This window comes from Diabrotica virgifera, chromosome 10, assembly GCF_917563875.1.
Source record: "Diabrotica virgifera virgifera chromosome 10, PGI_DIABVI_V3a".
Classification (NCBI taxonomy): Eukaryota; Metazoa; Arthropoda; class Insecta; order Coleoptera; family Chrysomelidae; genus Diabrotica; species Diabrotica virgifera.
This window is the reverse complement of record NC_065452.1, coordinates 69,674,005-69,699,296: the sequence shown is the minus strand read 5'-3', so window position 1 is coordinate 69,699,296 and position 25,292 is coordinate 69,674,005. Positions and strand designations below refer to the sequence as shown.

The following is a 25,292-nucleotide window of genomic DNA, read 5'->3' as shown; positions in this document are numbered from 1 at the left end:
AAGCTATATGATACAGAAGCTAAATGAACATTACCAACAAGCAGGAATAGTAATAAATATGGATAAGTCAGAATACTTCATAGTGGGAAACGAAGACATTGAAAACCTACCATTGGAACAAGGACATATTGTTGGTGTTAAACAATGCAAATATCTGGGAGCTATATTTAACAAACGAGGAAATAGTGAAGATGAAAACAACACAGGATCAATAAAGGTAGAAGCATCACTAGATCCCTCAATTCAATTTTATGGAACAAAAAGATCAGGAAGGAAACATAGAGAAGGATATATGAAAGTATAATGAAGAGCGCTACAATCTACGTTGCAGAAGTTTGGGACATAAGTGCAAGAAATAAAAAGAAGCTACTTAGTACAGAAATGGACTTTTTGAGGAGAAGTTGTCAGGTTTCGAGATTGGAACATGTAAGAAATGAAACAATTAGAGAACGTATGAAGGTGGAAAAAACTATAATAGACGATATTGAAAAGAGGCAGCTGACATGGTTCGGTCACGTTAAAAGAATGAATGAGACTCGCTGGCCGAGAAAAATATTAGAGTGGGTCCCACTGCACCGGCGAGAAGAAGAAGAGAACTTCCACGGAGAAGCTGGAGGGACAATATTCAGTTGGCAATGGATTCGAGGCAGTTACATAGATGAAGATATGTGTTACGATAGAAAAAATTGGAAGCTGGGTATGGAGAGGCGGCGACAGCCGTAGAAATCCATTATGTATATAATGTGGACTCGCTAGTGATAATATTCTATCATGGCTTCAAAACTAAAAGTTTCTCTGATTGTCTGATTACCACGATTTGTTTCAAATCGTGGCAATATGATAAGTATTTGGGGAGCAGGAAGCAAGAGACAGAGAACAAAAGATATTGCATTCTCAGTATATGGATATCTGGAAGTTGCGTTGGTTATACGGCTATGCATGTAGAAAAAATTTCTATATCAAAATTATAAGGCATTCGTTTCCTAGGATCATGTGATCATTGCAAAGCATATCCTCTAGTTGTGACAGAATTTTCCCATTTTTCGTTGAATCGTGTTTTCTGGTGTATCAGTTAACTGCAGTTGTACAGACTACCTACAACTTTGTTGTAAATTATAAATTAATAAAATATTAATATGTTAATTAAAATTAAAATATTCTTATTTTACCTGTAAGGCTGCATACTACCAAGAATAGACTTCTCATCTTTACAGTAGAATCGGGTGTCAGCTGCTGAATTTCTCAAGTTCGTCACTTCAAATGTAATTACAGCCGTTTTACTATTAGGGATGATAAGCTCTGAACTTACTCCTACATCTACTGATAGCACAGGTTGAGGAAATATATTATTTGAACTGTAGTCATTCACATAGGTTAACCGAGAAAAACGATTGCCTTAAAATAAAATAAATATGCATTTTTTAACTTTTTGAAATGTACGGCCGGACGAAAACGAAACAGAAGCAATGGGAGTTGAAATAAGATAATAGGTTTGATTCCCTATAAATTAGTCTTTAAATTTTTAAATGCGGTCCAATACTTTTATTTGATTTATTAAGAAAATACATTTTAAAATTAATAGTTTTAGCTGGTTACTTATTTCTTAGTTGACCAAATGGTGAACCTGATGACCTCGGTCATCCCTAAAATGATAAAGGTTTGTTCGAAACATTCTTCCACGTTCCGAAGGATTTGTGGAGTGATTCGTAGGTGTTCGTTGACATTTCATTGACGTAAATCTTCCAGAGGTACGGGTGGTGTTCAGAACGCCTGCGAATGAGGTGTTCAGGCCAATTTTGTAATGCGCAGGCGTTCTCCCTCTGGGTAAGTTCAGGATTTGCTCCGCGAATACACCTATAGATTTTACTTTTAAGGTTTCCCCGCAAAAAAATTCAGGGCAGGTCAATCTGGTGACCGAAGAGTTCATTCGATGGTGCGTCTTCTCCCAATTCAATGCCGTGGAAAATTTTGGTCTAAATATTGACGAACAAGTTTTTAACGTTTTCTTATATTATTTCACTATCTCATCTATTTAGCTATAAAAAGTACTAGGCTTAAACTACATCCTTATGTAACTCCTTGCGTTGTTGCAGATGATTGCGCTTGCATATTTTGTGTTCACCTTGTATTTATTGTTTTCATATAGGTACTCAAGTTGCTTCTATCAGGTTTTCGTTTACTTATTCCTTTTTCAGGCTCCCCATAGTTTTCCTTTCGATTGAATCAAATGCTTTTCCATGTCTATAAAACTCATTTATACTCAGATAAAAGGCATTATATTTAATTTCGATTCAGAGATCATTACCATCTTTCTATGGACCATTTCGAACTCTTTTGTTCTCATCAGGAAAGCACTGTAATGATGCTCTGAATCGAAAAATAAACACCCTTGCCATTCATGCCAATTACAAAATATAATTAACATTAAGACGCGATAGCGACCTCTATTAACAAAATGTCGAAACCCAAAAGATTCCATTTTCAAACAAATAAATGTTTAAAAATAATAAAATCTTTGGATTTCTTAATTCGGAAACAGATTCCCTCTTATACCTATTCCCATCCTTCTAAAAATTGCAAGGAATAAAGGGTGATGAATGTAGAGACATGGGGAGTCTACATAGTTGCACTCCACAACATATCAATTCACCGAGGTAAAGATCAACAAATCTGCTTCCTAGTACTCAATACGTGAGTAAAAACGCAGGTAGATAAAAGGCATTATATTTAATTTCGATTCAGAGATCATTACCATCTTTCTATGGACCATTTCGAACTCTTTTGTTCTCATCAGGAAAGCACTGTAATGATGCTCTGAATCGAAAAATAAACACCCTTGCCATTCATGCCAATTAATTACAAAATATAATTAACATTAAGACGCGATAGCGACCTCTATTAACAAAATGTCGAAACCCAAAAGATTCCATTTTCAAACAAATAAATGTTTAAAAATAATAAAATCTTTGGATTTCTTAATTCGGAAACAGATTCTCTCTTATACCTATTCCCATCCTTCTAAAAATTGCAAGGAATAAAGGGTGATGAATGTAGAGACATGGGGAGTCTACATAGTTGCACTCCACAACCTATCAATTCACCGAGGTAAAGATCAACAAATCTTCTTCCTAGTACTCAATACGTGAGTAAAAACGCAGGTAGATAAAAGGCATTATATTTAATTTCGATACAGAAATCATTACCATCTTTCTATGGACCATTTCCTATGGAGAACAAAAGAGTTCGAAATGGTCCATAGAAAGATGGTAATGATCTCTGAATCGAAATTAAATATAATGCCTTTTATCTACCTGCGTTTTTACTCACGTATTGAGTACTAGGAAGCAGGAAGCAGATTTGTTGATTTTTACCTCAGTGAATTGATATGTTGTGGAGTGCAACTATGTAGACTCCCCATGTCTCTACATTCATCACCCTTTATTCCTTGCAATTTTTAGAAGGATGGGAATAGGTATAAGAGAGAATCTGTTTCCGAATTAAGAAATCCAAAGATTTTATTATTTTTAAACATTTATTTGTTTGAAAATGGAGTCTTTTGGGTTTCGACATTTTGTTAATAGAGGTCGCTATCGCGTCTTAATGTTAATTATATTTTGTAATTGGCATGAATGGTAAGGGTGTTTATTTTTCGATTCAGAGCATCATTACAGTGCTTTCCTGATGAGAACAAAAGAGTTCTAAATGGTCCATAGAAAGATGGTAATGATCTCTGAATCGAAATTAAATATAATACCTTATATCTACCTGCGTTATTACTCACGTATTGAGTACTAGGAAGCAGATTTGTTGATCTTTACCTCGGTGAATTGATATGCTGTGGAGTGCAACTATGTAGACCCCCCATGTCTCTACATTCATCACCCTTTATTCCTTGCAATTTTTAGAAGGGTGGGAATAGGTATAAGAAAGAATCTGTTTCCGAATTAAGAAATCCAAAGATTTTATTATTTTTAAACATTTATTTGTTTGAAAATTGAGTCTTTTGGGTTTCGACATTTTGTCATTTATACTTCTTTATGTTTCTTGCTTTCTCTATTACTTGTTGTTTACCTATGTCCTGTAATTTATGTTCTATTTTTATCCTAATTTTTTTTTTCTATTATTATTTCGTAAAATTTTGCTGCACATAATAGGGATAAGCCTCTACAGTTATGACAGCCTCTTGTGTTTCCCTTCTTGCCCTTTGGTACAATTATTGCATTTGACCAATCTCTAGGCATTATTTTATTCTTCCATATTAAATTTAGGATGTATAATATCTTTTCTTTAATTATCTCCTATATATTTCAACATCTCTGGATTAACTTCACCGCTCTCGGGAGTTTTGCATTCCTATTGCTCCCTCTAGATGTTCTTCCTGTATAACTTCTGTTTTCTCTGTGTTTTCCTCTGATCCGCCAATTACGTTGTTTTCATTTTCCTTTGCTTTTTCTTGCTTTCCGTTTAACAGTTGTTCGAAATGTTCTCTCCGTCTTTCCATTATATCTTTGTCATCAGTTAATATTGTCTCGTTATTGGTCATTAAATTTTATTTCTTTTTTTTTATTCGTAGGTTTTTCAGTGTTCTATAAAACAATTTTAAATTTTCTTTACTGTTTTCTTCCATTTTTTTTTTCTCCGAATTTGTCCCAGCTTTTCATTTTCACAATTTTGACTATTTCTTTGGCTGTTATTCCCTGTATTTTTCATATGTTTGTTTCGTTTTGTCTTGTAGGTATTCTTTCTACAATTTTTTCTTTTCTTTTATTTCGATTTTTACCTCCTTATTCCACCATGGTGTCCGTTTCTTTGTCCTATTATTTATTGTGGCCCTATATACTAGTTTTGCTGTATTTATCACAGCATTTCTAAATTTTCCCCATTGTTCTCCTACTATTTCTATCTTTTCTCCTTCTTTGTCCAAATTACATTTTATAAATCAATTTAACATACTGCAGGTCCTTTCTCACTTTTCTACTATTACCTTTCCACCTTAAAATTTCGTAAATACTTTCGCTTGTTTACTTTCACATATTCACTAAAAATTTTCAATATTAGACAACATTCTATTAAAATAAAATGTATTGCAGTTACCATAACTCCCAAATATGTCAAAATAAAATCTGTCATTTCCCAAATCAATGTTCAAGGTAATGTTAAACAAATTTAAATTATTACTCTTATAGTTGTAAGTAATGAAATATTTAACGGTTGTGCATATCTAAAATGAATAAATTTACAGTTTTCTCCGGAAGAAGTCACCAAATAGTGACGAAAGTTAGTAGTTATTCAAAAATTACTATTTAACACAGTACGGTCTCTGTAAATTTAGCTGCCGCTGGATTTTTCAAAAATTTAGTTTCTGATAATGACTGTATCGTTTTCGTTCGACCACTTGTATATATATAAAGATAATTTCATTATGTAACAGATAACTGGAACTTGATTGTGGAGATCACGATAATCTGACGGGCTTGAATATTATATAGGGTGTCAATTTAAAAAGTTGCCACCCCTATAATTTGGTCCCTATAGAAAATCTAAAAATATACAAAAACACGTCAAATTTATTTGTGAGGGAGACATTTTATAGACCAGTTTTCAACTAAATTACACTAACCCTCTAGCGGGGGCGGACACAACCCCCAAAATCTTTAATGGAAATGGGGGTTGAGTGATACCTCATTTTAAAGGTCGTTCGATTACCTTTTCAAAAATACCACATACATTATATTTCTTTTCAGTAATTTTAATTTTTTTATAATTAATTTTAATAAAATTAAATATCGAGTTCAGAACTCCAAAATTTTTTTGGAGTATTGAACTCCAAATTGAATTTTTTTTTGGGGTATTTTTGGAAAAATCAAGTAAAACCGTAAAGATATTAAGTATAGAGTTCAGAACTCCAAAATTTTTTAGAGTATTGAGTCCAAGATTTTTCCAAAAGTACTGAAAAGAAACATAAGGCATGTGGTATTTTTGAAAAGGTAATTTAATGACCTTCAAAATGAGGTATCCCTCAACCCCCTTTCCACTAAAGATTTTGGGGGTTGTGTCCGCCCCCGCTAGAGGGTTAGTGTAATTTAGTTGAAAACTGGTCTACAAAATGTCCCCCTCACAAATAAATTTGACGTGTTTTTGCATATTTTTAGATTTTCTATAGGGACCAAATTATAGGGGGTGGCAACTTTTCAAATTGACCACATTGACACACTGTATACCTAATAACAGTTAATAAATTTTATACCTTTCCCATCAGTTCCTTCCACTTGTACTTGGAACGATTTTTGCGTTACATTGGTGAGTTCAATATCTAGTTGTTTGCGTTTGTTGTTTTTTATGACTAACAGATTTTTCATTATAGTATATTTTAGATTGTTGGACAATATTCGTCCATCATTACTGAAAAAACTAATATTTTCAACTGATCCTAAATCTCCGGTAAAATCCAACTTCAATATTTTCATTTTGTTTTGAGGTGCGTTATCTGCGAAACAGTAAAAATTAATTAGTAATAATTTGAATGATAAATTAATTTAATAATAATAGTATTTTTAGGAAAATAAAATTGTTTTTCATTATTTGTATTTGAATGAATACATCTATATTTGTATGATTTCCAAAATTTGCAGTAGCACGAGACTACTTGGATACAACTTGTTAATACGTTTCCTTCACATCTATATTTTTGCAAATCAACCAGAAAATGGATATGATTAGTAAATTTGGAAGCAATTGTGGAAACAATATGGAAGAAAACTTAAATTTATCTTTTTCGTCACTCCACTATTCCATCTACGCTTTTTTATTTCCGCCACATGTCGTGGCCCTACTAGGAAAATCCACTAACTCCATTTTTTTCAATTTTGACATTTTAATACCATTAAATCCACAAACATCAATATGTTAACAGGAAAAATCGTATATCTCCAAATTCGTCATCCACCGTGCTTAAATCGGTACATTCAATGGCAAAGAAAATCAACTAACTCCATCTTTTTCTAAGTTTTAATGAATAAAATAATGTTTTTTCAAACATTTTTATGTACATGTATGTGCACACCACCTGTGGTTAACATCCTTCAAAATCATATCCAGGTACCAAAACTTAAACAGCTAATGTAACCGATTTTTAAGAGGTAAGCCATAAGGTATAATAATGTTTAAATGCGTTTTTCTCAAAACTTTACTTTTGTGAGTTAGTGGATTTTCCCAGTACGCCCACGATGTATTCGTTGTTCGTAATTTCACCGTCCAAAGATATCCTTTTATTTGTAGGATCTCCATTTTTAAATGAACATTCCAAATAGTCTGTTTTGTTCTACTAAGTTTGAAACCTTCTTCCTAAGAGCTTGTTTCCACTATTCCAGTTTTTATTCTGTTCGCTGTTATCTGATCCAAAACTAATGAGACTAAATAAGGACTAAGAACCGAACCATGGTGTAATCCTACTTTCACATGAAATTTATCAGTCTCTCCCACACCTGTCCTAACACTAATTGTTACTCCTGCATACATATTTCCTACAATATTTACATATTTACTGTAACTGGTGATAATATCCCCATATTTTCATGGTGTGACTAAGTAGTTTTATAGCCCTGTAGTTTGTACATTGTTGTATATTATATCTCCCTTGTTTTTGTAAACAGGTACTAATATACTGATCTCCATTCGCCAAAGACAGAAAATTTTTTAAAATATATGGTTATCAACGTCCATGGGGGAGAGAGTACAAAGATGAAGGTGATGAACCAATTAAGTAATAACGTTATTTTAAAAACCCATGAAATTATAGTCGTTAAAAATGCAACGCAATGTTGGTTTTACTCAGATTTTACATACAGTCCTTGTAATATTCTCAAAACACTGATATTTTCTATCATACCAGTCCGAGTGTTGTGTTCGTTTAATTGAATAACATTGCACCAGAAATACATCAATATTTAGAGTATATATATTTTCAGATATAAATTTATCTGAAAAGAAAGTTACGTCAGAGTTAAATTTTTATTGGAATTATATAAAATTGTTAATATAAAGGTCATATCTTTAACACAAATCAGAGGCGTAATGGGTAATAAATAATATGACACATTGTGATAGTGTACATTTTAATGTTTGCCCATGTTTTGCCTCATATTTATTAGTGGATGATATCATATATTATATTAATGTAATTATGTTTTTATTATTAACTACTTTCCGGTTTGGGTACTATTCTCACATGTTTCCTTATATATTTAGGCCAAAATCTATGACCAACTTATACAGGGTGTTTCATTGGAAAACGGAAATACTTGAATGGCGAATAGAGTCACTGAAGCTGTTCTAGATAATATACAACATTTATTACCCCACCGATTTTTATAACAGAGTTAGCGAGTTTATCAATTTTGCCCATTTCTTTCTGGGTCCTCAACTTTAGAACTACCTTGTATATTTTTTTGATATTTGGTGCACATAATATGTCTCATGTAGAACCGAAACCACTCAACTACTGATCACAAGAAAAATCCAGGTCTGGATTAACAAAAAGTATAAATTAATTGTGACCTTGAAATAACACCCTGTATATCGAAATTTTCAAAATTCGTTTGCAAATTTGAAAAGAGCACAAAAAACTAAGTTTAATGGTTCGCTTCAATTTTTTGGCCAGACAATTTAAAGACTTTAATTTTGAAATTATACTAAAATTTTTAAGAACTCTTAGATTAAAAAGCCGGTTTAATTAAATTAATGAATAAATACTCATTTTAAAAATAATCAATACTTATTTACTTCATTGGACCCACTTAGTAATAACACGAAAATCCAGGTCCGGTTAACAAAAAAATATAAAGTAATTGTGACCTTGAAACAACACCTTGTATATTGAAATTTTTAAAATCCGTTTGCACATTTGAAATTAGCACAAAAGACTAAGTGTATAATATGTTAGCTTTAATTTTTTGCACCGAAAGTTTAATAACTTTAATTTTGAAATTAAATATATTGAAATTTTTACAAACTCTGATGCAGGTATTATTACCTTTTAATAATAAAACATTAAAGTAAATGAATAAATACTCATTTTAAAAATAATCAATACTTATGTACTACATTGGAACGACCCGCTTACCAATCACAAGAAAAATCCAGGTCCGGATTAACAAAAAAAATATAAAATAATTGTTACCTTGAAACAACACTGTATATTGAAATTTTTAAAATCCATTTGCACATTTAAAAAATGCACAAGAAACTAAGACATTACTTTTGAAATTAAATCGAAATTTTTGTTAGTTATCAGAGTTCTTCAAAATTTCGACATAATTTCAAAATTAAAGTCATTAAATTGTCTTGCCAAAAAATTCAAGCGAACCATTAAACTTAGTTTTTGGTGCTCTTTTCAAATATGCAAACGGATTTTGAAAATTTTGACGTTCAGGTTGTTGTTTCAAGGTCACAATAAATTTATATTTTTTGATAATCCGGACCTGGATTTTTCTTGTGATTAGTAGTTAGGTGGTTTGCGTTCTAAGTGAGACATGTGTGTACCAAATATCAAAAAAATGTACAAGGTGGTTCTAAAGTTATGGATCCGGAAATAAATTCGCAAAATCGATAAAACACCCTGTAAGTCGGATATAAAAATCGGTGGGGCAATAAATGTTGTGTATCTATATCCATATATGTTATGTATCCATATAATACATTATATTATATTGAAGATTCACATTTTCCTAAGATCAGTGTAGGTTTCGACTATTAGCCTAGTTCACCTCTGATATATGTTTATATGACGCACTGGTCAAAGACTATAAACTTGCTATTACCGGGCATTTCCTCTACGAAAACATCAGTTGTGTGTTGATATTGAAACATATATGTTCAAAATAATTCTATAGTGAATATAGTGTGTATCTATAATAAAAACCGGTGAAAATCTATTCTGAACGGTGAATTCTGAAGAATGTCAAGGGTAAGGAAACATTACAAGTTTATTCTTATAAAGAGGCGTGCAATCATGACAGTTGCTTTTATTTTGGAATAGGTTATTAAAGTTGTGCGAAACAAACAATGCGAGAGCGATCTTACATGAAGACTTTGGACGAGGAGTGTTGACCGTCTACTCTACATGAGATTAACAAATAATAAGTTACAATATTTTGACAAGTTTTTAAATAATATATTCACAATTCGTAAATATTATAATTCAATATTTGCTTAATTTTACCATTATTTTTCTTTTATAAGAAGTTTCCTTATTCGTTTCAAGTATGTTTAAGGAATTAAAACCGCTATTTAATTGAATTTCTTGTCTGGGAGTCCTTTATAGACCGGGGCATTTAGCACTAAAAACCCCCGAATAAATCTATTTTTAAATACAGCCTCTACTAGAGGCTTGCAACTTTTTGCATTGTGTTCAGGAGGATGTCAGGAAAAGAGTCTACTATAGAAAAATGGGTGAAAATGCATAATTGCATTTTAAAGTGCATAAAATGCATCCAAAATAGCGTAAACATGTCAAAACAAGCATATTAAGGGATTTTGTTACTTGGGGGGTTTTTGGGGTCGCTGATCACGACTATGCCGTCAGATCCGACCCCCGGAGCACCTGGTACCCAGGGTCACTGGTAAGGCACGTCATCTGAAGGTTCGAGGGTTATCGGGACTAAATTGATGCAAACAGATTACTTGGAGGTTCTTGGAGTCGCTGAACACGAATACGCCGTCAGAACCGATCCTCGGAGCACCTGGTGCTCAGTGTCACTGCTAAGAAACGTCATCTTCTGGAGTTTTGAGAGTTTTCGGAATTAAATTGATGCAAACAGATTTCTTGGGGGTTTTTTGGGGTTGCTGAAAACGAATATGCCATCAGAACGACACCCGAAGCACCTGATGTCTAGGATCACGCCATCTGCAGTTTCGAGTGATTTCGGCGCTAAATTGATGCAAACAGACTACATGGGAGATTTTCGGGGTTGCTGAATACGAATACGCCATCAGAAATGACTCCCAGCGCACCTGGTGCCCACGGTCACTGCTAAAGAACGTCATCTTCTGGAGTTTCGAAGATTTTCGGTACTAAAATGCATGCAAATAGATTACTAGGCGGTTTTTGGGGTTACTAAATACGAATACTTCATTAGAACTGACCACCGGACCACCTGGTGCCCAAGGTCACTGCTAAGGCATGTTATCTTCTGGAGTTTGGAGAATTTTTGGGCACCAGGTTCACCGTGGATCGGATCTGATGATGTATTCTTGTTTAGCAACCCCAAACCCCCCCCCCCAGTAATCTGTTTGGATCAATTTGGGTACCAGGTGCTCCGGTTGTCGGTTTTGATAGCGGATTCGTCGTCAGCGACCTCAAAACCCCGCGAGTAACAAAATCTGGTCCGTGATACACTTACTTTGACATGTTTATGCACTTTAAAGTGCAATTATGCATTTCCACCCATTTTCCTATAGTAGACTTTTTTCCTGGCATCATCCTGAACATAATGCAAGCAGTTGCAAGTCTCTAGGTGCTGTATTTAAAAATCGATTTATTTTGTGCTAAATGCCCTCGTCTATTATTCTGTGTATGTAATGTGCTTATCTCCGTAAATATTTAAAAGCTCTTATTAACAACATTGCGACACTTATTTTCAAATTCGTTTACTCTCAATATTTATTCTGTTTATTTTATTCTTTCCACCCACTTGCGCTCAATATTTCCTTGGGTAATTAGTTAAACTTTTCGTATCTTGATCAAGTTGAGCAATTCTCTTTCAGTATTTGCCCTTCTTCAGGCTTCTTCGTTTCTCGCCCTATCCGTCCATGGTATGCAGAATATTCTTCGCGGGGTGCACGTTTTGATAGCCTCCAACTTAATGGAGGATATCACTCTTGTGATTAGTAGTTAGGTGGTTTGCGTTCTAAGTGAGACATGTGTGTACCAAATATCAAAAAAATGTACAAGGTGGTTCTAAAGTTATGGATCCGGAAATAAATTCGCAAAATCGATAAAACACCCTGTAAGTCGGATATAAAAATCGGTGGGGCAATAAATGTTGTGTATCTATATCCATATATGTTATGTATCCATATAATACATTATATTATATTGAAGATTCACATTTTCCTAAGATCAGTGTAGGTTTCGACTATTAGCCTAGTTCACCTCTGATATATGTTTATATGACGCACTGGTCAAAGACTATAAACTTGCTATTACCGGGCATTTCCTCTACGAAAACATCAGTTGTGTGTTGATATTGAAACATATATGTTCAAAATAATTCTATAGTGAATATAGTGTGTATCTATAATAAAAACCGGTGAAAATCTATTCTGAACGGTGAATTCTGAAGAATGTCAAGGGTAAGGAAACATTACAAGTTTATTTTTATAAAGAGGCGTGCAATCATGACAGTTGCTTTTATTTTGGAATAGGTTATTAAAGTTGTGCGAAACAAACAATGCGAGAGCGATCTTACATGAAGACTTTGGACGAGGAGTGTTGACCGTCTACTCTACATGAGATTAACAAATAATAAGTTACAATATTTTGACAAGTTTTTAAATAATATATTCACAATTCGTAAATATTATAATTCAATATTTGCTTAATTTTACCATTATTTTTCTTTTATAAGAAGTTTCCTTATTCGTTTCAAGTATGTTTAAGGAATTAAAACCGCTATTTAATTGAATTTCTTGTCTGGGAGTCCTTTATAGACCGGGGCATTTAGCACTAAAAACCCCCGAATAAATCTATTTTTAAATACAGCCTCTACTAGAGGCTTGCAACTTTTTGCATTGTGTTCAGGAGGATGTCAGGAAAAGAGTCTACTATAGAAAAATGGGTGAAAATGCATAATTGCATTTTAAAGTGCATAAAATGCATCCAAAATAGCGTAAACATGTCAAAACAAGCATATTAAGGGATTTTGTTACTTGGGGGGTTTTTGGGGTTGCTGATCACGACTATGCCGTCAGATCCGACCCCCGGAGCACCTGGTACCCAGGGTCACTGGTAAGGCACGTCATCTGAAGGTTCGAGGGTTTTCGGGACTAAATTGATGCAAACATATTACTTGGAGGTTCTTGGAGTCGCTGAACACGAATACGCCATCAGAACCGATCCTCAGAGCACCTGGTGCTCAGTGTCACTGCTAAGAAACGTCATCTTCTGGAGTTTTGAGAGTTTTCGGAATTAAATTGATGCAAACAGATTTCTTGGGGGTTTTTTGGGGTTGCTGAAAACGAATATGCCATCAGAACGACACCCGAAGCACCTGATGTCTAGGATCACGCCATCTGCAGTTTCGAGTGATTTCGGCGCTAAATTGATGCAAACAGACTACATGGGAGATTTTCGGGGTTGCTGAATACGAATACGCCATCAGAAATGACTCCCAGCGCACCTGGTGCCCACGGTCACTGCTAAAGAACGTCATCTTCTGGAGTTTCGAAGATTTTCGGTACTAAAATGCATGCAAATAGATTACTAGGCGGTTTTTGGGGTTACTAAATACGAATACTTCATTAGAACTGACCACCGGACCACCTGGTGCCCAAGGTCACTGCTAAGGCATGTTATCTTCTGGAGTTTGGAGAATTTTTGGGCACCAGGTTCACCGTGGATCGGATCTGATGATGTATTCTTGTTTAGCAACCCCAAACCCCCCCCCCAGTAATCTGTTTGGATCAATTTGGGTACCAGGTGCTCCGGTTGTCGGTTTTGATAGCGGATTCGTCGTCAGCGACCTCAAAACCCCGCGAGTAACAAAATCTGGTCCGTGATACACTTACTTTGACATGTTTATGCACTTTAAAGTGCAATTATGCATTTCCACCCATTTTCCTATAGTAGACTTTTTTCCTGGCATCATCCTGAACATAATGCAAGCAGTTGCAAGTCTCTAGGTGCTGTATTTAAAAATCGATTTATTTTGTGCTAAATGCCCTCGTCTATTATTCTGTGTATGTAATGTGCTTATCTCCGTAAATATTTAAAAGCTCTTATTAACAACATTGCGACACTTATTTTCAAATTCGTTTACTCTCAATATTTATTCTGTTTATTTTATTCTTTCCACCCACTTGCGCTCAATATTTCCTTGGGTAATTAGTTAAACTTTTCGTATCTTGATCAAGTTGAGCAATTCTCTTTCAGTATTTGCCCTTCTTCAGGCTTCTTCGTTTCTCGCCCTATCCGTCCATGGTATGCAGAATATTCTTCGCGGGGTGCACGTTTTGATAGCCTCCAACTTAATGGAGGATATTTTCAACGTCCATGTGTCCATGCTGTATAACAATATGGACCATACCATACTAGCGGTTTAAATTTAACAAAAGTTTGTCCTGCTTTTTCGGTACGGTATTTTTATTTCTTGTTGAGGGTCCCTTTGGTCGTTCACGATCATTCCCAAGTATTTTAGTGTTCTCACTTGCTCGAGTATTATTTGCAGTTGTGCTGTTAAAAGTGTCGTGTTTTTTATTGCCATGTATTTAGTTTTTCCTGCATTTATCATCAAGCCGTATGTTTTTCCTACATTATTTCTTTTATTTAGCATCACTTGCATATCATGTTCGTTCTTCTTCTTCTTCTTAGCCTTCTATCGTCCACGTTTGGACATAGGCCTCTCCCAACTCCTTCCATCGGTCTCTATCCTGAGCAAATTTGTTCCGGCTACTCCTTTAATATCATCAACCCATCTCATCTGTGGTCTTCCTCTCGGTCGTTTACTTTGGTAAGGTCTCCAATGTTGTATCGTTGCATTCCAACGTTGGTCTTTTTGTCTAGCAGTGTGGCCTGCGAAGCTCCATTTAAGTTTGGCAACTTTTGTTGTTATATCCTTGACTTTTGTTTTTGATCTTACCCAGTCGTTCCTCTTTTTATCTGACAGTCGTATACCTAACATTGCTCTTTCCATATCTCTTTCTGTTGCGGCTAGTTTATTCATATTTGCCTTGGTTAGGGTTTGACATCCATGTCATGATAGGAAGGATGCACTGGTTGAACACTTTGGTCCTCAAATATTGAGGTATTTTGCGGTTCCTAAGTATCCAACCAAGTTTTCCAAATCCTGCCCATGCTAGTCTTGCTCTCCTAATAATTTCTGCACGTTTTCTTTGTCAAGTTTCAGGATTTGGCCTAGGTAGATATATTCCTGGACTTTTTCTATGTCACTGCCATTTATAGTTATACGTCTGGGGTCATCTGTGTTTGTCATTATTTTTGTTTTCTTCATGTTCATTTTCAGGCCGACGTATTGGGAGCTGCCTGCGAGTTCCTCCATCATAATTTGCAGTTCCTCGAATGAGCTCGCTATAATCACAATGTCGTCAGCGAATCTGAGGTGGTTTAGCTTCTTGCCATTAACGTTAAGCCATAGGTTGACCAATTTGTCTTTTTGAAGACGTCTTCTAGTGCTAGGTTGAAAAGCTTTGGCGATATTACGTCTCCTTGTATCACGCCTCTCTTAATAGGGATGGGATTTGTACTTTTGTCTAGTTGTACTATCATAGTTGCATTTTCATATACATAATATATTATATTATCTATATCTGTTAGTTGTCTATATCTCGAATCTATTCTACAATCATGTTCGTTATATGTGAGTATTCCGGAGTCGTCGGTTTAACGAATGTTATTTATCGTATTCCCGTTGACCTTTATACCACACTCAGAGCGTTTAAGTGCCCCTCCAAAAACATTCTCAATTTAAATGGGTCTTGGTGCTTTCTTGGCCAACGAGAGATCCAAATCTCAATTCAACTCTTAACTTTTGCTTCTAGGATTTTATAAAAGAGAACGGATATTATGTAGTAGCAATTATTGACGAACAACAACCGAAAAATATAATCATTAAGACGCAAATCATCATCATCATCACGGTGCTAAAGCCATTAAAGGGCCTCGCCAAGCTTTTTTGGCTCAAGCTTTCTGCACCATTCTACTCTATCCCTTACTTGGATTTTTCATTTGGCAACACCGATCTTCTCAGCATCCGTGTTATGCCGTCTGTCCACCTTAGTTTGGGCACCTCCCGTCTTCTTATTCCCACCGGCTGCGCTGTTAAAATTCTGTTTATCATTTTGATTCGGATATTTAGGATATTTGGAGGCAGGAAATTAACGGACGTAGGCTTCTCAAATAGTCATAACAGATGACGTAATAGTGACAAATGACGTTACAGAGCAACTTTGACCGATAATTTTAAATGGGACCTTATTGCAAGTGATATCTCGTTTGAAATTCCTCACAACCTGATCTTTTTAGGTTATTATATAACCTAAAAGATCAGATATTATACAGGGTGTCTCATTAATAATTGTCAATATAGTAACTGGAGAAACCTTAGCACAAAATACGAAGATTTAACCTAAAACACTTAAATAAAATGTGGTTCCTTACTGAGTTACATGCCCGATTTCACCAACAATACCTAAATATTTAAGAATTACCTAAGTGGGTTTAGGTACTTCCTAACTCTAAAACGGATTTCACCATACGATAAGAATTGCCTAAACCGCTTAAGCATTACCTTACGTTAGGATACGGATTTCGATCTCCCTAAACTTTAGGTATTACTTATCGTTGACAGTCGGGTTATATTTTTACAATTTTGACTAATGTACTTGTGACGTTTGTCAATAATTTGTTTCTTACCTTAATTTTTCTGTTATTCTGTAATATTAGGTATATTATTAGTTGTAATTTTGTATTTTCTTTTATATTATTAATATAATATGTGTTGGAAAATATAGAAAATCCTTTGGAGTTTTTTACAGGTCTGTTGACAAAATTATGTAGTCTACCTACTACCTAACAAACTAGTGTTGTGTTTCAAAAACCCATTTATGATATAACTAAAAGTGTGCCATTAAAAAATTAATAATAAAAAACAATTTTCAGCATATTATGTATTTTAAAATTATTTCAATAATGGCAATTCAACTAACTTAAATTTTTCGTCATATGTGAAATTTACAACTCTTTTCTTTTCCTCCATTTCACTGTACATATACAAATAACATACAAGACTATATTTATTATATACAAACTTAATGCACAAATAACTAACTGCTAAATAAAATAACTATAACAGTACAAAACTGAATAAAACCAAATTGGCAAACAAACAATAATGACAAATAATCGAAAAAGTAAGAAAATGTCATCTTTTTCTTCTTTTTATTTATCAAAAATTGTTCAAACGTACCCTAGGTGATACCTAGGAAGCATTTCCTAGATAAGCAGTTTTTTTAGTTGTGAAATGCGATTGTTCCTAAGTATTGACTTAAGAAGATCCTATCGATAAGAATTACTTAATAAGGCAACTGTTTAGGTATCGTTGGTGAAATCGGGCAACAGGATGTTTTATCTAAAAATTTAAAAACTATTTTTGCTCAGCATTTTGAAACTATTCGACGTATCCTTTTCATACTTCGCAGAAAGTGCGACTACTATACACCCTACTAAATTATGATAAACAAACGTTTCTAGCTACTACCAGAGGCGTACGACAGGGGATAGTGAATGGTTAACCCTTCTCAAATTCTACGCCACTGGAGGAATTACTAGTGTAGTGCCATTTTTAAATTTTTTAATACTTTCTACGTAAATAATATACTACTCATTGGTAACGATAAAGTCATTAGTTTTCGAGATATTTGAAGTTAAATATGAAACGGCACAGTTATTTTGATTAATTAATGATATGATTCATATGATTGAAATTTAAAAATTATTTGTACCTAGTACTTTAAAACTATTTGGCGTATCCTTATCATACTTGGCAGAAGGTGTAGGTACTGTACACCCTACTAAATTAAGATAAATAAACGTTTCTAGCTACTACCAGAAGCGTACGACAGGGGATAGTGGCTGGTTGACCCTTCCCAAATTTAACGCCACTGACGAAATTGCTATTTTAGTGTAATTTATTAATACTTTTTATGTAAATTTATGTAAATATACTCTTCATTCGTAACGATAAAATGATTAGTTTTCGAGATATTTGAAATTAAAAATGACGCGACACAATACATTAATCAAAATAACCGTGTCGTTTCATTTTTAACTTCAAAGATCTCGAAAACTAATGATTTTATCGTTACGAATGAAGAGTATATTATTTTCATAGAAAGTATTGGAGAATCCAATCCAAGTATATTGGAGACGAATACTACGAATTCCTTGGACCGACCATAGAACAAATAATTCAATTTTAAGAGAGCTAACAGTTAGCCAACGACTCTCCAGTAAAGTCCATCTCCAACAATTAAAATACTTTGGACATGTTATGAGAGCCAACACAGAAAACATGGAAAGACTCATTATACAAGGAAAGATGGAAGGCCGAAGATTACGAGGAAGATCCCCAACAAGATGGATCGATCAAATTACAGAAATATGCAAAAGACCTACGCATGGGTTGAAAAAAATGTCCAGAGACAGAGATCTTTGGAGACGGACAATAAACGACATCACGTGGACCACTACACTCCCTCCGGGGGGTCAGGATTAAAGAGAGAGATTGGAGAATCCAAAAATTGAACTAAAATAGCAATTTCGCCAGTGCCGTAGAATTTGGAAAGAGTCAACCATTCACTTTCCCCCGTCGTACGCCTCTGGTAATAGACAAAAACGTTTGTTTAACATAACTTAGCAGTTTGTACAGTACCTATACTTCCTGCTAAGTATGAAAATGATACTTCGAATAGTTTTAAAATGCTGAGCAAACATAGTTTTTAAATTTTTAGATAAAACACCCTGTAACTCAGTAAGGGACCACATTTTATTTAAGTGTTTTAGGTTAAATCTTTGTATTTTGTGCTAAGGTTTCTCCAGTTACTATATGGACAATTATTAATGAAACACCCTGTATAACCTAAAAAGATCATGTGAGGATGTTCGCAGAATTTCAGACCTAATTTTTCTTTTCTTAATTTAATGATGACGATTTCCAGAGTGGAAATCGAAACGTCCAACAAAATGTAATTTTCATTACACCAACAATTGTGGCTCAATCTCATAAACACAATACTAAACTCAACACTTATTAAAATACACATCATACAATACAACATAATTTGAACTGGAGGTTGATCTTGACAGCGATTGCCGAGATCTGCATTATGTTACATACGTACCAATATGGTAATCCTGTGTGAGTGATGCATTTGGTCTATTCGTGCAGCACATCCTGAACATACCCAGAGGGAGAGCGCCTGCGCATTACAAAATTGGGCGTTCGATAACATTATATTCTTTGGTTCAGGATACGTTCGGGGCATGCTGCACAAATACGGCTATTGAATCTCAAGTATCGATATATGTGCCGATATATCGAAAGTTGAATATCGATATAGATATATCGATACAATTTTAAAATACATATATCGATATATTTAATGTATATCGTGGCCATCCCTATGAGCCAATGTCCGCTCCAGGATCAATATTTGAAAATCGGCAACTGATGTGCTGCCGTTTAAACGTTTTCCTGCCTATATATACGATCGAATATCTTTTTTACCTGTATTTTCCCTCACAAAATACGCCTGCGCCGTCAGCCGTGTGCGTGCATAAACCTTCACATTGCAGGGAATCGAGGACGATGTTCTGACGTGGAGACTCCAAACTCCGACTCCTTGCGTCGCATCCAGAAAAATTTCTCGGTGACCTCGTTCTGTAAAGCCGAATGATCCAGTTCCATACGATGCAATGTCATCGTTGTCCGTTAATGTCACGCGATGTCCTGAAAAATGCATATCTTAAATGCCACTGCAACTTTGGAGTTTGACAGGTCAGTCAAAATATTTGTATGAATTTGTAAGGTACGGTCTTAGGACCAAAAACAATACAACAAAACAGTTTTTAGTATTATTACTTTAAAATATTCGAAACAAAAAGACGAAAATAGCTTTGGTAGACTGATAGATATTTTTTTAGTCTTATAAAATCTTTTTACCTGTTGAAGTTGTGAGTGTTCCTTCAACATCTTCAGGAGTTAATATTATGTGTATAAAAATGACTTCCGAATCAATGGGAAAATTGAATGTTGAATCTTCTGTGATATTTGATTTTGCAAATATAATCGACTACAACAAAAATGTTTATATTAAAAAATACCAGTATAAACACAATCTTTTGTATTATGTATTTAAGGCGTAACTCTATATCGTAGAGCCTCCATATATGGACTGCAAAGTGCGGTCACTGCAAGCAGCATCATGCGGTCGCCGTTGGGCGATCTGCAGTTTCAATACAAAATTATCATTTCGTAATGCACGGACTACTCATGCAGTTTAACTGCAAAAATGCAGTTGGCTTGCGGTCTAGTTTCGCCTAAAAAGTGGTTGGACACATTCCACACGAACCGCATGGATCAGTGTGCAGTCCGGCCGCATATTTTCTTTCGAGCAGTCCGATTAGATCATTCATTCATCGTTGTACCACGATACAGTATACTATTGTTGTGCTTGCTTTCAAGAAAAATGCAAAATATAGCTGATTAGGATAACAGTGCTGAGCTGAGCCCCCTCCCCCCGCCCCAACTTGCAAAAATTAAAAAACAAATAGCGCTGTGAAATTGTTGAAAAAAAATTGTTCTCGCAGTAAAATTTATTCTTAAGCGTTTCTATCTTGGTTATTTTGATTCATACAGAAATAAAAAGGCAAATAAACTCTTTGCTAATAAAAAAACTCCAAATTTCGTCCTCTATAATTTTTTACGTGTATCGAGTATTGTTGGAGTTATTATTATCAACAAAAAAATTACGAAAATTTGAAAAATTTTGATTTTTTTAAATCATATATATTTTATATTTTGTAAAAATATGCATTCTAAATCGGTCAAAATGTTTGTCATTACTTATGCTAAATCTTATAGGGATTGCTAAAAATTTTTAAATTTTTTGAAAACTTCGTATGTTTTATTTTTCCTATTTCCTAAAAAATTCTAAAGGGTCGTCTTATTTTGATTGTAACTTGCTATAATTTAACGATATCGACTTCGTCCGTAGCTCACTTGTCAAGTATTGCTGAGTACTTTGACAAGCGTATATTAAATATATTTTATAAAATGAATTGTTTTCTCGTTAATTAGGCTTGAATAATTAGATTTGAGTACTCGCCGAAAAGAATACATTTAATTACCTATGACTCACTTTGAACTAATAATGTTTTAATAATAAGGTTTTTCAAAGCTTTTTGGTAATGATACTTTTTTGTAAAAATTTTACAGTTTTTGAGTGCTTTACGAAAAACCGCTTTAAAGCATGCATTTTTTTCACGAAAAATTAAATTGATTGATTTATTTTAATACCTTTATACAGGGTGTCCAGAAACTCTACCGACAAACGAAGACAGGACATTCCTCAGATAATTTTAAGATAATTTAACCCAATTCACCTAGTCCGAAAATGCTTCCTAAGGGAGCTAGAGCTCTTTGAAGATGGCGTCATGTAATTAGTTTTTCTTAAATACCTCCAGAAAGCTTTTATTTAGAAAAACAAAAATTGGTATGCTTATTTACTTTCCAGAGATGGATCGATTTCATCCATTACGAATTTCTAGTACCGGTCATAGGCGTGCGTTTTGGGTAGGGCAACGGTTATTTTATCGCATAGCTTTTTTGTCTTTAACTTTTAAGCATTTCTGACACTGTATTATTAAATTGTGAGGTATTCTAGTACTAAAAGATACTCTTGCTTTAAGTTGATAGGACACACTGTTTCCTAGAAAAATCGATTTGAAAGTTTTTCGTTTTTGGCATTTGAATAAAAATTTTTTCAAAAAAGAACGATGTATTTTACCAACTTAAAGCAAGAGTAACTTTTAGTACTCGAATATCTCATAATTTAATAATATAATGCCAAAAATGCTTAAAAATTAAAGACAAAAGTTATGCTATAAAATAACTGTTGACCTACCCAAAACGGACGCCTATGACCGGTACTAGAAATTCGCAATTAATGAAATCGATTCATCTCTGGAATATAAATAAATGTACCAGTTTTCGTCTTTCTAAATAGTTTCTTTTTTTAATTTTTTTTTGTTAGTCAAAAAACGAAAAATTTTGTAATCGATTTTTCTAGAAAACGGTGTGTCCTACCGACTTAAAGAAAGAGTACCTTTTAGTACTATAATACCTCATAATTTAATAATCCAGTGTCAAAAATGCTTAAAAGTTAAAGACAAAAAAGTTATGAGATAAAATAACCGTTGCCCTACCCAAAATGGACGCCTCTGACCGGTACTAGAAATTCGCAATGGATGGAATCGATTTATCTATGGACGACAAATACGCGTACCAATTTTCGTTTTTCTAAATAGAAGCGTTCTGGAGTTATTTAAGAAAAACTAATTACATTAAGCCATCTTCAAAGAGCTCTAGCTCCCTAGGGAAGCATTTTCGGACTAGGTGAATTGGGCTAAATTATCTTAAAATTATCTGAGGAATCTCCTGTCTTCGTTTGTCGGTAGAGTTTCTGGACACCCTGTATAACAAATTTTCCTTATAATTTGTCTTTCTATCGATTTGTGGAGTTATTTTTAATAAAATAATTTTCACCCCGAGGAGGGGTGGTTATCCACCTCAGGGTACTTACTCAGGCGCAAGTTGCCACCATGTCACCTTTGTTTCTTGAGGTATCCTCTAACACTCTAACCACTCACCAATTTTCGTGAAAATCGATGAAGGTTCACCGAAATGAACAGTCGATTTTTACCGTCAGTGACTGCACTATACAAAAGAAATTGCAATTTAATGATCTAAATGCGCGTATTTTGGGAACTCATAAATTATTAAACTATATGTAGTCGCCAAATAATTAATTTAATTCAAAATAAGTTATCAATCGAAGTAGCACAGAAAACGACAATAAATATCGTTTCCATACCACCAGATTGACAACAGGTGGAATACTTTCTTTGGTTACAACCTCCCGAGATTTTCACAAATTATAAATCATAAAGGATGCCGAGGAAATTAAGATGAGGGAATTTTAAATAATTCACGTCCCATCTGCTCAGCGTGGTAATAGTTCCAACAAGAAAGATTCCTTAGTACTCAACAAAAGAGTAAATGAATGAGAGAAGAGGATATGGGACTACTGATGAGGAGGAAAAAACCTCCGAAACCGGTATGGACTCTTCCTGCACTGTCCGATTTAACCAGAGTATTATGCAGCAGCTGCATTTTCGTGTTGCAAAGAAATTGAATATGAAATTGAATATTAAATATATGAGCACCGAAAGCAAAGTCCGCATTTATAAGACATGTGTTAGACCCGTACTGACATACGCAGCTGAGACAAGGGCCGAGACAACAAAGACCAAACAGATAATGAGAACAACAGAGATGAAAACCCTAAGATCCATAAGAGGTATCACACTCAGAGATAGAGTACGAAACGAAGACACATTGAGAGAGCTAGGCGTTCAGGACGTAGTGAGATGGACAAGAGCGCGACGACGCATGTGGAGGGACCACGTAGATCGGATGGACCCTGAACGTATGGCGCATTGGGCGAAAACACAGAAGCCCAACACCAAGCGACCCATAGGAAGACCCAAAAAACGATGGTACGAGAGTTGGAGCTCCGGATCGCAGCAAAGACTGTAACAGAAGAAACAGGACATAGTCCTATTACAAGAAGAAGAAGAAGAAAGAAATTGAAAATGTTTATACATTTTTAATTTAATTCATTTTAAGTACAACTCTCTTAAGCCGGGAAGATGGGGTGGTTTTCTTGCGAAGCGGTTGTAGCTCAATAATCGAAATGCGCGTGATTTAAGAGTTTATTCTTAGAGTGTATACGCTATACCAATTATCTCCGCGATACGATATATTTTAATTTTTCTCTTAAGTTGAATCAATTAAACGGTTGTTTGGGGTGAAGGAAATGAGCTTAAGAATCGAAACAACTAGATCACTTCGAAAGCTCTTAAATAGCTCGTAATTCTGCCACAAAGATCGATTCAATATCCCTATTTTTAAGTAGTGGGGGTGGCTGACCCACTAAAATATTAAATTCCTGTCCAGTGTAACAAGCTCAAAATTTTTAATTTGCGGAATATAAAAGTTCATAAATCAGCGCCATTTTTTAAAAATTATTGCAAGTGGGGGGGGGGGGGGGGGCAGCTCAACACGGGCGATTTGGATGATGACTTGAAATATTCCATTCTGCTCTCTAGGTTGCCATATAGCGTGCAACCCCCGTTCTACGACGTCTTCTACGCATTCTCTTCATCCGAATCCTTGCAACTGATTGAATAGGTGCAGTCGCATACGACTTCAACCGGACAGCTGGGTGCAATCGAGTCCGCAACACGACCGCACTCGTGCAGTTGGGTCTCGACTACACTTTGCAGTGCGTATATGGAGGCCCTTAGTCTAATAGGGGACTATTTTTTTTTTCAGTAGGTATAGTCTATAATATTATTGCCCCATTATGTGCCATATCTGTAGGTGAAGTTATTTCACCGGTTTTATGGTCCTGTCTTTGTACAATTGCTTTTGTTTTTTTAGATATAATATGCTTTTATATTTCATAACTAACTTCTGAGATTGTTCACCGCTTATTTGACAATATGGATGTGTTGTTTTCTGCATTCCGAGATATTCGGATATATTCATTTACTTATTTTTCTTGTGGTATAATCTTTGCAATGGAATATCGTTAAACTCTTCACAAATGACCCAAATATAATACTTTTCTTTGTTGTGCAGTATCTAAAAGCGGTCTCTTTTGCCTGCTCTTCTCCAAATATCTTCGTTCATAACGTGGTCCGTCCATTAAATGCCATTAACTTGAGTATAATCCACATCTCAAAGCTTCATTTGCGATTTAGCTTTCTCATCTTTAGTGATTGGTTTCTGCACCATTATTTTTTCATGTTTCTCGAACGTTATTTTAGGTGTGTCGATTGGTGTTAACAATATTTATCATTATTTCGCATTGGTTTTCCAATTTCGTACTCTTAACATTCGTAAGTTTTCTTCCACCTAGTCCTTAAATCGTGCTCTGGTTCTTCCTCTTCTACTTAGTCCATCCGGTCTTTGGTTATAAATGTGTTTCGATGGCTCCATCTCGTTCATTTTCTTTAAGTGGCCTAGCCACCGCAACCTGTTTATTGTGATGGACCTACCAATACTAGGTTCGCTATGAAGGCGGTAAAACTAAAAATTATAGCGTATACGCCATAATTCGTTTTCCTGCACGCCTTTATAAATATGCCTGAGGATTTTACGTTCAAAACAACCTAACCATTCTTAATTGCTTTTTTTCATCGTCCACGTTTC

The 25,292-nt window shown here is 34.7% G+C and overlaps 2 protein-coding genes across 3 annotated transcripts in view; one reads left to right on the top strand and one right to left on the bottom strand.

Annotated features, from left to right (window-relative positions):
• Positions 1–25,292, top strand: part of LOC114325118 (phospholipase DDHD2) — a 323,630-nt gene that overhangs the window by 100,410 nt on the left and 197,928 nt on the right. The window contains exon 1 of one of the 2 annotated variants that reach the window (XM_050663476.1): positions 19,613–19,790. The exons of the other annotated variant lie outside the window; for it this stretch is intronic. Within the exon in view, the coding sequence (XP_050519433.1) occupies positions 19,763–19,790 (28 nt within the window). The 5' untranslated portion in view covers positions 19,613–19,762. Of the gene's footprint in view, positions 1–19,612; positions 19,791–25,292 lie in introns of those variants that run through there. 2 annotated transcript variants of the gene reach the window in all.
• The window catches only part of LOC114325689 (uncharacterized), a 103,654-nt gene that overhangs the window by 34,337 nt on the left and 44,025 nt on the right, over positions 1–25,292 (bottom strand). Inside the window, exons 4-7 of the mRNA XM_028273824.2 lie at positions 19,956–20,085; positions 19,521–19,742; positions 6,248–6,487; positions 1,170–1,395 (exon numbers count right to left, since the gene is read on the bottom strand). Coding sequence (XP_028129625.1) covers positions 1,170–1,395; positions 6,248–6,487; positions 19,521–19,742; positions 19,956–20,085 — 818 coding nt within the window. The remainder of the gene's footprint in view (positions 1–1,169; positions 1,396–6,247; positions 6,488–19,520; positions 19,743–19,955; positions 20,086–25,292) is intronic.